The sequence below is a fragment of the Carettochelys insculpta genome, chromosome 1, assembly GCF_033958435.1.
Source record: "Carettochelys insculpta isolate YL-2023 chromosome 1, ASM3395843v1, whole genome shotgun sequence".
NCBI classification, from domain to species: Eukaryota; Metazoa; Chordata; order Testudines; family Carettochelyidae; genus Carettochelys; species Carettochelys insculpta.
This window is the reverse complement of record NC_134137.1, coordinates 306,787,924-306,805,361: the sequence shown is the minus strand read 5'-3', so window position 1 is coordinate 306,805,361 and position 17,438 is coordinate 306,787,924. Positions and strand designations below refer to the sequence as shown.

Here is a 17,438-nt window from a genome sequence, read left to right as displayed (position 1 = left end):
ACTGAAGTGTTTTCCTTTTGGGGCCTATTATGAAATAGCTGGCTTCTGGGTACTCTCCTAGCCCTGTCAGTCTGTTTCTTTACTTCCCTCAGTGGGTAGTTAAGTTTTACAAATGCTTGGTAAAGATTTTGTATTTGTTTGTTTCTGTTGGTGTGATTGGAACAGATATGTTTGTATCTTTAGAGTTTACTGGAGACAATGGTTTATGTGATGTGGTTTGGATGTAAGCTGGGAGCATGTAAGTAAGAGTAGCAGTTGGTGGGTTTCCAGGATAGACTGGTATTAATTTGACCATTGTTGATTTGTACTGTAGTGTCCAGGAAGTGGATCTCTTGTGTGGCATTATCAATGATGAGATTGACAGTGGGGTGCAAATTGTTGAAATCCTTGTGGAATTCAAGGGTCTCCTTACCCTGGGTCCATATGATGAAGATGTCATCAATGTAATGTAAGTAGAGGGGTGTCTTCCTGCCACTTCCCCCCTGTTGTTATAAATCCTGGATTCCTATTATCTACTGCAGTCTGAAAATCTGAAGAAGTAAGGCTTACCCGTGAAAGTTCATTAACTTGTACATAATTTTTTTAGTCTTTAAGTGCTCAGGCCTGAATGTTTTTTGTGAAACTACAGACTAATGCAGCTGCCCCTTTAAGACATTTAGAGAATACTCCCCTCCCCTCCCTTACATCGCTCAGACTCTTAGACTTAAATGAGTTGTGATAATTATTATAGTTAGGTTGTGTAACCGTTTCCTACAAGAACTGTTTCTAAAAATATCTAAATTGCATATTGAAATATTTGTTTCTTTACAGGAATTTCGTCAGAAGGTGATGCTAGGAACTCCATTCCTAGTTATTTGGTTGGTTGGGTTTATAGCAGACCTAGATGTTGATTCTTGGCTCATTAAAGGACTAATGTATGGTGGTGTATGGGCTATGGTACAGTTTCTTTCAAAGTAAGTATTTTGTGAGAAAACTTTCAATCTAGTACACCTAGGCCAATGTTTAATATATGGCTTGTTCATTTAATTAATAAATGTTATACTTCATATTTGACAGATTTTTATGCATCTTATAGATATATAGCGTTCTTTTCAAAAATTTCTGTTTTATCAGTGTTATATTTCAGGAAAAAGGTCTGTGTGATTTGGCTCTCTGATGCTTTGTTGTCTCAGAAATATTGCCTTTGAAGGAAGGCACTGAGTTACAAGGAGCAGAGAAACCTCATTTCCAGTGGCTGGGAATGGGATGTCTGTTTAAGCCATTAGTATGCATTGTTACTAGGGGTTTCTTCATTTAAAAGAACAAAGAAAAAATTATATCCATCTTGCACATGTGTCATCTAGAACATGGGTGAGAAAACTTTTTTATTTTAGGCCCCACTTTCTGTCCCTGCATTTAGCAGGGATCCTCCTCCCCCACCATCTTGTCTAAGGTAATCCAAAGGGATTTTGGTTATGTTCATATGCAAAAAGAAAAGAAGTATGTAGAATATAAAAACTTTAGTAATCCATGCATAAATGTGAACACACATACGTTAAAAAGAGTAACGTATATCAACATTTTTAATGAGATGGATGGGCCCGAGAGCAGCCAGTCATGCTCCAGCCCACCCTTACAAAACTTCACACACACACCCCCCCCCGAGGGGGGCCACTTCCCACTTTGCGCGCACCCCTGATCTAGAACTATGTTCCTAAATGCCAAAGAACAAGGAGTAGTTTGGTGCATACTGTATGTGGCACTCTTTTATTGGATGGTGATAAAATAATCTTACTGCTACAATATTTGTTTCTTGTGGTGGTGATGTGTGTCTAGGTAAATTTTTACATAATATTCTCAATTCTTAACTTAATAAAACTTCCCAGATCAATCTGTAAATAAAGTTTAGTAATTGCATGTTAGCTGATTTTCCTAAGAAAACTGTTTTGAAGCCCTTTCAGTTTTCCCTATAGGTCATTTGTATAACACATTCTCTGCTAGATATATTTAGCATTCATGTAATACTTACAAAAAGTAGCTTTTACTTTTTATAATTGCCAGTTCAGTAAGCTTCGGTTTCTCTCTCTAAAGTTGCATGTGAGAGTTATAGGGTTCCTGATCTAGTGTCTTGTTTGTATTTTTTTCCCTGTCAGAACTCTGATTAGAGCATGTTAATGTCAAGAAGGAAACCTCACAGCAGTTTATAAATTTTGACTATAAAGCACTCCAGAAATAATTTTTTTGAAAAACAAACAAAAGCTTATTTTCCTTTCCCTTTTCATCAGAAGAGATTCTTCTAAAAATGAGTGGCCCCACCAGGGAATCCCAGTGGTAGAAATGCATGATGCATGGATGAGGGACACCATTTTATATAAGAGTGTAGAATGCAGGCTTGTGGCAAGTTTGTTTAATTTGTTCAGCATTGTGGAGGAACCTTTACGTGTGTCTTTTAATGGCCCACTTCCCTGTGACTGACCTATTCTGTGGAAGGTAGACTCAATTTTTTTCATAAGAATATAAAAACGGCCGTACTGGGTTAGACCAAAGGTCCATCTAACTCAGGATCCTGTCTTCAGTGGTGGCCAGTGTCAGGTATGTCAGAGGGAATGAATAGAACAGGTAATTATGAAGGAGTCCATCCACTATCACCCATTTCCATCTCCTGCAAATGGGCTAGGGGCATGCTACCTGCCCATCCCAGCTAAAAGACATTGATGGACCTATCCTCCATGAATGTATCTAGTTCTTTTTTGAATTCTGTTATAGTCTGGGCTTTCATGACATCCTCTGGCAAAGAGTTCCACGGGTTGACTACATGATGTATGAAGAAACACTTCTTTTGTTTGTTTTTAAACCTATTATTGCTACTATCTAACCCTTGCCCTCTGCATGGAGAACAGGTCATCTACAAGTCTCCTCCACTTCACTCTGTCTTGGGACAAAACTTCTAGCTGGCTCCTGGAGTACCCCAGCTGTTGTACTTCAGTGTCAGTAGACCTTCTCCACGTTGTCTGGGGTCTTCCTCTTTTGTGTTTTCCTTGAGGGTTCCATGTGAGAGCTTGACAGATTATGCCTGATGATGGTTTTCTGAGAGTGTGGCCTTGCCATCCCCACTTCCTTCTCTTGATTTCAGTGTCAGTTGGTTCTTGTCCTTCTCTGTTCCAAAGCTCCTCCTTTGTGACGAAGTCTTGCCATTTGATGTGAAGGATGTACATTGGGCATCTGTTTATGAATGTCTATAGCTTATGATTTGAAGACTTTTGAGTATCCATACAAGAGCACACTCTTAACATTTGTGTTGAAGATCCACAGTTTTGTCTTCGCAGATATTATTTGTGAACTCTATATGGGATAAGAGTCTTGAATGCATCTGCTTTCCCTGTCCTGGCATTGGTATCCTTATCTGTTCCTCCACCTATGCCCATAATACTCCCCAGGTGGGTGAACCTGCTCTACGTCTTCCAGTTCATCTCCTCCCAGTGTGATGGTGGTGGTGTTGGACTGATTGATCCTTACCAACGAAGCAGCTGAGGAATGTAACAGAGACTTGTATGAGAAGCTACAAAGTGAGGTGAACCAGAAAGCAAAAAAGGATATGATGATTGTGATGGGTGACTTCAATGCAAAAATTGGAAGCATAAATACAGGCAGAGAACAGACCATTGGAAAAGAAGGCTTAGGCAACATGAAGGAAAATGGATAGCTCTTCAGTGACCTTTGTTCCTTCAATGGATTGGTGATAGGTGGTAGTGTTTTTCCACCAAAAAGGATCCAGAAGGCCACTTGGGTTTCACCAGACTAGCAGTCAGGAAACCAGATTGATCACATCTGTATCAGCACGTCCTTCTGAAGATCAATGAAGGACATCCATTCTAGAAGAGGAGCCAGATGTAGGTTGAGACTACCACGTGGCCACAGTAAAATTCAAGTTGAAGCTCAAGAGATAAACCACAAAAGTGAGCAAGCTGGGATTGAGATTCAACATGGAGCAGCTGAAGGATTTAGAGACAAAAGCTGGTATCCAAGTTGAACTGTCCAACAGATAAGCACTTCTGGCAAACCTCATACTGAAAGTTGCTACTGTTTTTAAATCTACAGTGTATTCATTTCATTTGGTGGACTTCCCCAAGTTCTTCTGTTAAGGAAGTGTTTTCTACTCCTCATAACTACTTTTTACGTGCCAGTCATGGTTTTATAAACATCTATCATATTGGCCCTTAGTCATCTCTTTTCCAGGCTGAAAAGTCCCAGTTCATTAATCTCTCCTCACATGGAAGCTGTTCCATGCCTCTAATAATTTTTGTTGCCCCCTTTTGAATTCCAATATATCTTTTTTTTGAGATGGGAGGACTATATCTGCACACAGTTTTCAGTATCTTCGCATACCATGGATTTATATAGAGGCCGTATGATATTTTCTGATTATCTAGGTCTTTCTTAATGATTCACAGCATTCTGTTGCCTTTTTTGACTGCTATTGCATATTGAGTGAGTGTTTTCAGAGAACTGTACATGACCCCACGATCTATCTTTAGTTGTAGCAACTAGTTTAGCTCCTATTATTTGATATGTGTATTGGGGATTATATTTTCTGATTTTAAATGTTTTTAGAGGTATTTTTAACTCACACTCACAGCAGCTCTCGAGAATTAGCTGGCTTATAAACAGTGTCTGAATTTCCTTTTGGCTAAATTGAAGAGCTAGCTTGTGTCATAGAAATAAATGAAAAGGGAAACTGACTTACTTATTTTACTTCTGATAATGTCTTTGTTAAATATCTCTGTGTGAAGTTGTAATGAGAGAAAAGCAATGGACATTTTTGTTATAAAGACTGATGAAAACAAGATGTGTATATATATGTTCTTATTCATCTGGTTTTTAAAATTATATTTTGTATTTGGGTTTCTTGAAGATCTCTTATTGGAATCTCTTCTTCAAATATAATTCACAATATTGTTCATGCTCTTGGCTACAAATTCATTTCAGACTCTATTAAAATAACTAGTGATGTGAATATTGCTGAGTGAGCACTTCAGCAGTGATTTCTAGCTCCCCTCAGCATATGGCTTTAATGTAAATATTTGTTTAGACTTCTGCATCATCATCATTCTAAAATGGTATGTCGGGGCTCTGTAGTATTGTGTTACAATCAAAGTATGGAATCCTACTAAAGTATGACACTTGTGTGAACAATTTCAAAATTATCAAGTAATAGATTTTTATTGATTATATGGAAGACTGAATGCCTCTTCACTTTTTACCACAGAAACATCAATAAGAGAATAAAGAGCCTGGTCATTGATTACACATGTAATTTATAAGATCTGAGTGGCTGGCCGTGTCTACACTAGCCCCAGACTTCAAAATTGCCATGCAAATGGCCATTTCGAAGTTTACTAATGAAGCGCTGAAATACATATTCAGCGCTTCATTAGCATGCGGGCGGCTGTGGCACTTCGAAATTGACGCTCCTCGCCACCGTGCGGCTCGTCCCGATGGGGCTCCTGTTCTAAAGGACCCCACCTACTTCGAAGTCCCCATCTGCTCATGGGAATAAGGGGACTTCGAAGTAGGCGGGGTCCTTTCGAAAAGGAGCCCTGTCGGGACGAGCCGCACAGCGGCGAGGCGCGTCAATTTCGAAGTGCTGCGGCCGCCCGCATGCTAATGAAATGCTGAATATGTATTTCAGCACTTCATTAGTAAACTTCGAAATAGCCATTTGCATGGCAATGTCGAAGTTTGGGGCTGGTGTAGACACAGCCACTAGCTGACAAGTCTCAAAATAGATTTGTATTTTTGGAATCATCATTGAGTATGTATGTTTTCCAGTGTGGTCCCACAGGGATTAGTTTTAGCCTTATGTTCAATGTTGTTATCAGTGATCTGGAAGAAAATGTCATATCATCACTGTTAAAGCTTTCAGTTGACGCAAAAATTGGGGGAGTGATACAGAATGAGAACAGGTCACAAGTATAGTGAACTGACCTGCTTGGTAAGCTGTGCATAGTATGTATTTTAATATGTGTAAATGTAAATATGTATTTTTAGAACAAAGAATTCAGGCCATAATTACATGATAGGGGATTCTACGCTGGGAGGCAGGGAGTCTGAGAAAGATTGGGAGGTGGTGGTGGATAATTAGCTGAACATTCACATTATGATACTCTGGGCAAAGGGCTAATGCAGTGCTTGCATAGATAAATAGGAGCAGAGATTATTTTACCCTGGCATCTGCCATTGGTGGAACCCCTGATATTATAATATGTCCAATTCTTGTGCCATAATTCAAGGAAGAGGATGATAAATTGAAGAGGATTGAGAGAAGAGACTGATTAAAGGATTAGAAAACATGCTTTACAGTAATGGCGCGATAGTGTGTTAGTCTATATTCTATCAAAACAAAAAAGCAGTCCAGTGGAACTTTAAAGACTGACAAAATAATTTATTAGGTTCTGGTATGGCTGTGGTCTGAAAAAGTGGGTCTATCCCACGAAAGCTCACCACCTAATAAATTATTTTGTCAGTCTTTAAAGCGCTACTGGACTGCTTTTTTTTGTTATGCTTTACAGTGAGACACCAAGAGCTACGTTTAAATTAACAATGAGAAGGTTAAGGGGTGACTTGATCACAGTTGATCAATACCTACATGGGGGAAAGTATTTGATAATGAGCTACTGTATCTAACAAAGATGCAGCACAATCCAATAGCTAGTCCTTCAGACTAGAAATAAAGCATAACTTTTTAACAATGAGGATAATTAATGATTTACCATGAGTTGTGGTGGTTTTTCCATCCCTGGCAATTGTTGAATGTTTTTCTAAAAATGTTCCACAAAATTATTTTGAAGAAGCTCTATGGTCTCTTTTGATCTTGGAATCTATGATGGGAAATATCTATCTACATACAGGAGACTGGGGACCAGTCATTTATGAGTCAAGATGTATTCTGCAGATTGAGTCCAAACATTAAAATCTTTGAGAGTTTGAATTACTTTTATAAGAGTTAGTGTATTAACCTACAGATAGTATAAACCATTAATATTCTGTTCAGTTAAAGATTCATGTCAGTCCTGCTTCCCTCATTTGTTAGGTTACAGCACAGTTACTCTTTTGACTATCAGAGGAATGACTTTAATTGATTCTTATCCATTATTTTGCATTAGGGAAGCTTGAAAATGGGACTTCTACAGGCTCTGAAGACCCCCAGAATTAAAATCTTTAGCAAGTGTATGTTATATAGCTATGATATCCAATCAGTTCTAACATAATTCTCTATAGCAGTAGGCGCTAGCCAAATATTCTGAAAATATACTTATTGTTCAAGCCAACTAGCCACACTCTAATTTACCAAATAGCCACAAATGGCTAGCATATTGGACACCACGGTTATGTTATTTGATGTGCTGCATAAAAGGTTTTGTTTTTTTTTTTCCCCCCAGTGTATACTGATACTGAGGTTACATACAAGAGAACATACTGTGTGATGTCACTTCTGTTGTTTTACAGATCATTCTTTGATCACTCAATGCATAGTGCACTGCCTCTTGGAATATACCTGGCGACTAAATTCTGGATGTATGTGACGTGGTTTTTCTGGTTTTGGAATGATATCCTTTTTCTTGTTTTCACTAAAAACATTTTCATTTTAGTGATTTGTATACGTTTAACATCAGTGCTGAGTTGTAAGTATGACCTCAAAATAAAGAATGATTTGTACCTTTAACATAGCTACAACCATTTAGAATGGCTTTGTTACAACAGAACTTTACTGTACTGTAGTAATTGAAAATCTTATTTTTGTACTGCTTTAAAATTACATTGTGACTTTGTGCCAGTAACACTGTTTTCCTCACACCTTTTCCTTAAAATGCCTAACCAAATGTTTTGTGTTTTCTTCATTTCTTCACCGAAGAAATGCAAGTAATTATATAGACATATCAAGGCCATGCATTGTAATTACGTGCATTCATCATGGTTGATGGTCTTTGAACTTTAGTATATATACTTTTTCTAGGGTAAATGTGTAATTTTCTATTCCTAAATAGTTTGCAACTTCCACTTCACATGTTCTTCAAATGTGTGTTCAACAAAATATAACATCTTATAAAACTAAATAGAATACATTCTGTGAAAAAAATTAGAATTTCTAGGATTGGACAAAATTACCTCTTGTCTTGTAAATGTGAGCCTCTAGAGAGAATGTAGAACTAGATCTTTCTTGGCATAAGCATGCTATTTTCACAAAGAAAGTAGATAATGAGTAGGATTTCATAAATTATTCAATATATCACATTGTTTCTATTCAGCTTTTATCTGGTATCACATCTTTTAATATTTTATCACTTGAACAAATAAACATTTTAACAACACCTGTTATGACCATAGTTAGTTTTAAATATTTTTAGGGGAATGTAATGCTTACGAAAGGTATTGCATCAACAATCCAATATCACTACAGTTACTGATATACCTTTGATTGCTACTGCTTTGTCATACTCAGAGATCTGTTATTCCTAGATATGTTTAAACCCAACATTAAGGTTAAAAAGTAGTGTTGATTTTTTTTTTTCTTTTTGGGTCTTTCCTGGCTCTAAGAACGTAAACATAAAATAATGACTTCCGCTGGAGAATTTTCAAGTACTAGTGTGCATTGGTCTATGCATAAACTGCTGGATTGCTTCATAGTTTCATCTGAGGAGATAAGGGCAAGGTGGAATAATTGTATCTCCAATTCGTTCTGTGTTGGAACTGTTAGTCTTCTTACGTGTAACACACTTTAAAAATATTAATTTGCATTATAGTTTGTATTGATTTTTGTAGTGGTCATTAGCAGTTCAATAGTTTTAGGAGTAGGATTGGGGCGTGAGAGGGGAGATTTTCTTGCCAGTGAACACTCAGTGCTTTCAAGGGTAGCACAAGTAATCCAAAAGAAAGGGACTCTACTTCTTTGAGGGAAAGCCAAGGACGCAGGTGGGAACCAACAGACGCTGTACATGGGAAACTTCTAGCTTTGGGTTCACAGTGCACATCTGTAAACCTGCAGTAGAACACAGATAAGGAACATACATCTAGAAGAACCCCCAGTGACAGATAAGTAACCTCCTCATGCGAAGTGTAGAAATTGAAAATCAAGCATAAAAAGTAAAAAGAAGAGTGAATGCTAGATATTACAATAAGTTGTGGACATTATTTTAACCTCAGAATACATTCTAGTTGCATATACACAGCCCTTCCTCGTCAGAAGGGTCATGCAAATGAGTGGGATCAGAAATGCAAATGAAGTGTGGATTTAAATATTTCACACCTTATTTGCATATTCCCGCATAATCTGTCTTCCAGAAGAACCATTTCCAGAAGCCAAAGCAGCCATGTGGATGGGATTCCTTCGTAAGGATACCTCCCTTTTGAAAGCACCTTTCTTCCTGAAACAAAATAGGATGCTTTGGCTTCCGGAAATGGCTTCTCCGGAAGCCAGATCATGCAGGAAGATGCGAATGAGATGCAAGATTCTTAAATCCATGTCTCATTTGCATTTCTGATCTCATTCTTTTGCACGCCTTTCCTGAAAGAGAGGAAGGGGGGGGGGGGCATTGTAGATGCAGCTTCTGAGAATCAGTAGTGCATGATCTGTACAATATAAAACAGTATGAATCAAATAGAAAATATTTATGTAACCCAAGGGAAATTGTATTTCAGGTCAGTTTCATCAGATTTTTGTACTAAATAATTGTCTGCAATATTAAGTGCCTATGTTGTGAAAATGGAAGCAGACATATAGATCAAATCCTCTTTAAAGCTAATGAAAACATGACAGCTGGATAATGTGTTTTGCGATTTGATGACTATCATTTCCAGATACAATATGGAAAAAGGGGGGACTAAATAGTACAGTTTTAAACACAGTGCATATTTTATAAAATTGCAGAAGGATCTTTGACAAGGATCTCAAACTCAGTTTATCTTAGGGCCAGTGTCAATCCTCAAATCCTAGTGGGCAGTATCTGGGGGGAAGATGGGGATGTCTGTGCTTCCCCCTTCTGCTGCCTCTGCAGCCCTGGGGGAGGTATGTGCACATCAATCTCATCCATAGGTTTAAGCTGTGAAACAGTAAACTCATTTTGATGCTCGATTTCCTGATTTGATCACAAGCCTCTTGATAGTTGTGGTTTTGTTTTGTTTTTTTTCTGGAAAGTGCCAGCCTCATTATTAGAATTAAGCTAGGTCTGGAAACTTCACTGCCTGGCGCCTCATGCATTGCTATGAACTGTGATTGGTCTGACTTAGATTTGATATCACTTTCTTGCTATCAAATATCACTTCATGGCCTGGGAGACACTGCAGCCTGAAATAAAAACCAGCTAAGGCAGACATCCTCCACAGAGTGCCTGGCTCATGAACAACAGGTATTGGGTATTGCTTTGGGTAGAAGGGGAGAACAATGGTTTTTTCAAAAGGGAGAAAAGTCTCCCAGTGGCTGGGTAGAGCTGCCTAAGCTTAGTGATAATGAACCACAAACAAAGTAATTTTGTGTGTGTGTGTGTGAGAGAGAGAGAGAGAGAGAGAGAGAGAGAGAGAGAGCAGAACACTCAAGGAAGATTAAATAATACAAAGCACCACTTGAATCACCACCTATACATTTCGCTATTTTAATGGCTCTCCCTAGTTAATTACCAGTTACTGGGTAAGGCTTCCTCACACAGCCAAGGGATCACCCATTCACTCATGTTTCCCACTCTGGTATTCTTAAGCCAATAGTTGGAAAAAATGTGATGGACTCATTGAACCCTAATTCCAACTCTTACCTCTCCTATTAACAACCAGACTCTCACACAGGGATCCCCCTGCCCCTCCCAGGGTAAACAAAAGCTAAACTTCCGCAGATGCATAACAAAATGAAATTCAATTGACTAGAGTAAACAAAAGTGAAATTTATTGGCCCCTGGTTGGCAACAGAAGCATCAGTTGGGGTAGGTCACTGGCCAAATGCTTTGGGTCTTGGCAGAGGCAGCCAGCACACCTTCTTGGATCCACCAGCACCTTTTGCAACATGGAGATATAAGGGTGGTAGAGTCCTGGATGCTGCTGCAATCTGCATGCACCAGTGAGTCTCCATGTGCCATTTCCTACCCCAACCCGTCTATCATGCAGGCCTGGTGGAAAAACCTGTTTAAAATTTTCCCTGTTCAAGACTGGGGAGGTTCTTGGGCTGCAGATACAGGCCATGAGCTGAGCCTTTGAGACCCCTGCTCTTTGATATGTACCTGAAAAGCATGATGAACTGTTTTGCAATCAGCAGTGTTACTAAAAAAAACGCCTCGATGAAAAAATATTTGTTCCCCTTTTTCCTTGTAAAATCAGTCAGTTTAAAAAGAAATTTCCGGTCCCTTTCTCTGTCAGGTTAAAAGATGCAAAAGAGAATATCTTCTCATATCAGAGGAGAAACTTAACCACAAACTCTTTTTGACCTGGACTTAACTTTGCTTATATAATAGAAGCTGCTTTAAGTTATAAATCTTGTATAAGAGAGAGGTTAGAAACTATCTAAATGAGTTGCATGCTGTGCCTAAGTGGAGAAAAATGATACCATGAACACTTGAGTGCATGAAATGCAGATAGCCTGGAAAAACATTGTTATACAGGACCATTCTGGCATTTGCTAGGGATTATTTGCAAATGTCTTGCTCAGCTATATTTGAGAAGAGATTTCATGAAAAGCAACTCCTGTGACCACATGATTTTTTTGTCAACAGACTCTGAGGACAAGGGCGTTCTGCCTCGTGGGGGTGAGGCAGAAAGCTTTTGACATAAGTGCTGAGTTCTGTGGACAGCATGTAGAAGTAGAAGATTATGTTACCATAACTGGAGGCTGAATTTTATATACTGAATTGATGTCTATATAAATGAGTGCTTATTTTAAAACATCTGGAATATTAAGTATTATTTTACAACACTTGCAGCTGTGAACTTAAATTGGTAAAAACTAAACAGATCTTAAGATCATTAGAAGGCAGTATGAAAATTCAAAGTATTTAACTGAATATTTAATTGTGATAATCATCATATTAAATAATAGAAAATGATTCATTTAAATATTTTGATGTTTTTATAAGTACTATAGTACAGTCTTTTTATCATGAAAGTTGAAGCTATAAATGTAGAATTATGTATAAAAAACTGCACTCAAAAATAAAACAGTGCAAAACAAGCTTGGTTACAGTTTTCTGGAGATAGTGTGGCCCACTTACTTACAATGTCATCTGAAAGTGACAACAGGCATTCCCATGACAGTAGCTCAAATCGCAAGATATTTGTGCCAGAAGCACTAACTATTCATATGGTTTTTCTTGTTTCAACCACCATTCCAGAGTACATGTGTCTTTGTTGTTGGGTTCTGCTTGGTAATGTTCCAAAGCAGAAGGGATTGTTACATTTTCATCATGTGAGTCAGATAACACTAGCAGAAGTTGGATTTTCTTTTTTGATTATTCAGGTTCTGTAGCAGCAATGAAGGGTCCTGTGGCACCTTATAGACTAACGGAAAAGTTTAGAGCATGAGCTTTCGTGAGTTAACTCACTTCTTCAGTGAGTTAACTCACAAAAGCTCATGCTCTAAACTTTTCTGTTAGTCTATAAGGTGCCACAGGACCCTTCGTTGCTGCTACAGATCCAGACTAACACGGCTACCCCTCTGATACTTGACAACATGTCAGGTTCTATAGTTTCCACATCAGTGTATTGTTCTTTTAAGACTGTTGAAAGCATACCCCACACCTTGTTCTTTTCAGGTTTTGGATCTCACTTCAGAGCCTTAAATGTTAGGTTGACTCCTCTGTTTTTAGAAATCTCACACAAATAGTTCTCTCCCAAAGATTTCAGTTACGTATTTAATTAACACACTTTTTTTTAAACAAGCATCACAAGTGTAGAAGCAAGTCCTTTGCAATGGTGGCTGAAGCATGAAATAGCATACACATATTTAGCATACCTGATATGTAAATATCTTGCTGTGTGGGCTACCAAAGTCCCACTTGTTCTCCCTTTCAGGTGCCATTGTAAAAAGAAGAAACACAAAGCAATATCTCCTGAAAACTGTACTGGTTTTGTCTGATTGAATGGCTGAACAAGAAGCAGGACTGAATGAACTTTAGGCTCTAAAGTTTTATGTTGTTCTGGTTTTGAGTGCAGTTATGCAATAAAATTATCTACATTTGTAACTTACGCTTTCACAGTAGAGATTGCACTACAGTACTTGTATCAGGTAAATTGAAAAATACTCTTTTATAGTTTTACAGTGCAAATGTTTGTAAGAAAAATAAACACTATATACTTTGTATTGTGTTATAATAGAAATCAATGTATTTGAAAATACAGAAGTATATCCAAAATATTTAATAAATATTGGTATTCTGTTTAACAGTGTAATTAATCATGGTTATTTTTTAAAATATGATTAATTTTGAGTTAGTTATAAGAGTTGTGTGTGATAGAGTGCCCTGCTTAATATTGCGTTGAAAGTCCTGGTAAAGCGACTTGATGTTTAATGAATCCTTTTGGAAGTGTTCTTATTTTTGAATAAAATAAATTGCCAGATTAAATTCCTTCTTGCAGCAGTTTTCACAAAATGAATCGGGTATCAATTTACTGACGCTACAGAGAAGAGAAGTACTGTGCTCCACTCTAAGTAATCATATAAAGCTGTAAAAATATAAAAAGATTCTTAGTCTGACCACTCTGCTACAAAAATGAAGCAGACATGTAATTTCTTTTTTCCCCTTAAAGCTACAGGGCAATTTGCCAGAAGTACTAGAATGAATTTGGACTCTTATTACAAAGACTTCCAACTTAAAATTTTCAAGTAAGGTTGACAGCTTACAGGACTAAATTTTGCAGCTAGGTTATCACAAACCACTGTCATTTCTTATGTCAAAATACTAATAAGTTAGTTTTCACCATGACACTTTTGGAAACTCATTCAATTCAAAGGGTTATAGCCATTTACCTTTAAATGTCAAATTGACCGTTAATGACCTGCAATTTTTTCTTTAAAATTCAATGCAGTACTATCTTGGTTTTTTGTGTTTACTAGTTTGTTTACCAGTAAATTGTATTTCTGAACATGTAATTCCCAAGTAAAGATCTAAGGCCACATCTACACTACAGCAGGGATTTATGATCTGAGATCCATCCACCTGGCATATGATTTTGTAAGTGCAGTGAAGACCCCATCATACTGACAGCATATTGCTTTACAGTCAATCCCTGTACTCTTCCCTCACCCCCAACAGAAAGAGGCAGGTAAGTCAGCATGAGAGTTTCTCCCATTGACCCATCACAGTGTAGACTTTGCCATAATTGACTCCAGTTATATTATTTACGTAACTGGAGTTGAGTACCTTAGGTTGACTTTTTGCAATAATGTAGGCATAGGCATAAAAGTAAACAACTAAAGAAGAGAGAAAATAAAACTTGTAAGAACTGGGAAACAAATCTGAGGTCTTGTCTAAACTAGTGTGGGTCATCGACCTAAGTTATTCAACTTCAGCTATGTGAATAATGTAGCTGAACTCAACACACTGTAGTAAGCAGATGTAAATATCTTCACTGTGGTAAGTTGACAGCTGATGCCCTCCTGTTGACTATATTTACTCTTCTTGTTTTGGAGGAGTAATGGAGTCAACAGGAGAGCACTTGGTGGTTGATGTATCGCATGTATATTAGACTCAATAAATTGAACCCTGTTGGATTGATCACTGGCTGTCGGTACATCCCATAGTAAAGACATGCTTTGAGATGGTTTAGTTCATCATCAGCATGTAAGGATTCTACATTTGGACACTTAGGCTGCATCTAAACTACAAGATAATCGAATTTAAGGGCGTTAGCTTGATATTAAAACATTACTGTCTTCACTGCAAATACCATTAGCTCAAAATGTTGATATTACAGGATGGGTATAACGTCATTCTTCTTCGAGTTTCCCCATGGGTGTTCCACCTTAGGTGTCAGGCTTGCCCTGGCGATGCAGCTCGGAGATCTTGACAGCGGTTTTCAGCTGGACTGTGCGTGCACGGGCTCCGATGTGCCGTTCCGTACCCTTTCTATCACGTGCACAGTCGGGACTTGGGTAGTTCTTCTCAACTGCCAGCAGCTGCAGATAGAGCTTCTACCTTCTTCTCAGCCTTAGCAGTTATTCTTCATCTTTCTCCTTTCTTCAGGTTCATTACCTGAAATAGAGACTTCTGCAGTTAGTAGTTAAAGTTAGAGTTTGCCGTTTAAAGTTTTAAAGTTGAAGTTTTAAGTTTTCAAGTTGCTTGTTATCTAAGTCAAAGGCTGTTACCAGTTTAAGCTTCATTGACAGCTCCTGTAGAGCAAGCAGACTCCTTATCTCTATATAAGTGGTTTGAGTTTACATTTTAAAGATACTGTGATAGCCATGCCCAGCACAGCTGGTTTTAAGAAATATGACACTTGCTGCAAGGCAGTGCCCACCTCGGACGGCCATTCTAAATGCATCTAGCATTTGTGAGAAGGGCACATTCCACAGACGTGCCTGCATTGTTCAAAGCTTACCACATGGGCCCAGAGGGACAGGGAAATTCAGCTGTTCATGATCCTATTCAACAATGTCTTCTAGCATTCCTCCCTTGAAAGTGCTGTACCTTCCCAAGATAGCCAGCACAAGCGCAGACCACTTTCTTCTGAAGCTGCTGTGCACCCAAGTCCAAGAATCTCCCCAACTCGCTCATTGCCTAGTATACCCAAAGGAACGATGAATGAGCTTGAAAATGCTGCTGAAACTGTCTCTGGTACATCTAAAAAGGCCAAGACCAAGAAAATGGTTCCACCAACAGTACGGACGCATGAAATGAAACCAAGTGATAGATCCGTTCTGGACTGTCCAAAGGTGGCACCGACAGTTTTTCTGTACCACAACTTTGGCACCGACGGCCCCGAGTCCAGTGGCACTGGAGGCCGTGGCACTGGCGAAAGAACCAATCCATGCAGCACCAGTGCTGGCAGTGACTCCATCGGCACCAACTGTACAGCATCCAGCTGTGAATCATCAGCAATGAATGTGCTGGCACCGACTGTCCTGCAGTCTACTAAGTACTTGACTAAAGCTACAGATAAAGACTTTAAGCACACCAAGGCTAAGTCCAAATCGAAGCACAGGCACACTTCTGAGTCTTTACTACAACACTTGTTTTCACCATCTGTTTCTGTTACCTTGGCCACCCCTCCATATCTCCACCTCCTTCGTCCAGGCACTCTCTCTTATTCCTCACACAGGCATGGTTATAGATACCATTCTCCATACAGATGCTACTCACCTATGAGGCATTATCACCATTCTTGCTGTACTAGATCCCGGGACTATGAGGCATGTTATCGTTGAGAATGAGGTGCGGCAACGGGAGTCAACAGAAGGATATTTCATAGCATCTTCATCTCCAAAACATCTGCAGTAGCTCCACCACCATCAGAGCCTCAGCCTCCATCTCCTCCCCCTGAGTCTGGGGAAGAGAAGGTCAGTTTTTCTGACTCTGATGCCCCTTCTAGGCTGTCTTCACCAATTGATCTTTCATCTTCACGTGATGAGGCTGTTACTCCCAGCAATGCATCTCCCCCAGTGATCTCGGGGCATTTCAAGACTTGTTCCGCAAAGTGGCCAGTACACAAGGCGTTAAACTGGCGGAAATCCATGAGAGGAAGCTAGGGCTGTTAAAGGTCTTGAGGCCCCCGGTTTCCTCAAAGATTGCTATCACCTTGGGTGAGGCCATTATGGAAGCAGCTGGCAACATAGGGAAAATGTCAGCTTCTGCTCCTGCTACCAACAGAAGGGCAGATAAATACATTCTCCCTTCTATGGGTATGAAATACTTATTCATCCACCCCTAGCTAAACTCACTGGTGGTGGAGTCCTCTCAGCAGAGACCTAAAGCGCCGCAGTACAAGTCCACTGACAAGGACTCTAAGCGTCTTGACTTTTGGTCAAAAGACTTATTCCTCTTTCATGCTACTGCTATGAATGGCCAATTACATGGTGCGTTTGTCGAACCACAATTTTGACAATTACTGCAAGCTAACATTGTTAATGGAGTACTTACGTGACTCTAAGAAGCCATTGCTGAAGCCCATCATCCAGGAAGGCTATGCTGCTTCCAGAACCAGTGTCCAGATTACCCTTGAGGCAGCTGATACAGCGGCTCAATCTACAGCCATGGCTATAGTTATGACGAGGGCATCATGGCTTCAAATTTCGGGCATCCCCAAGGAGCTCCAGAGCAAAGTGGAGGACTTGCCGTTTGACAAGCAAAAACATTTTGCCAAATCTGCAGACTCCAGCAAGGACTTGCATACCGCCTTCAAAACTCTGGGTATGTACATACCGCCATTTAGATGCAGATGGTTCAGCCTGTATCAAACAAGAACCAAACCCTTTCAGAGGACCAAGGAGG

General features: G+C 39.1%; 1 protein-coding gene across 3 annotated transcripts in view; it reads left to right on the top strand.

The window, feature by feature from the left end:
* Positions 1-17,438, top strand: part of ZDHHC17 (zDHHC palmitoyltransferase 17) — a 173,980-nt gene that overhangs the window by 97,068 nt on the left and 59,474 nt on the right. For all 3 annotated transcript variants that reach the window (XR_012647983.1, XM_075012521.1, XM_075012505.1), the window contains 2 exons: positions 811-953; positions 7,486-7,588. Coding sequence is in view for 2 of the 3 variants with exons in the window: in XM_075012521.1 (XP_074868622.1) it covers positions 811-953; positions 7,486-7,588 (246 nt within the window). In the remaining variant the exon portion in view is untranslated. The remainder of the gene's footprint in view (positions 1-810; positions 954-7,485; positions 7,589-17,438) is intronic.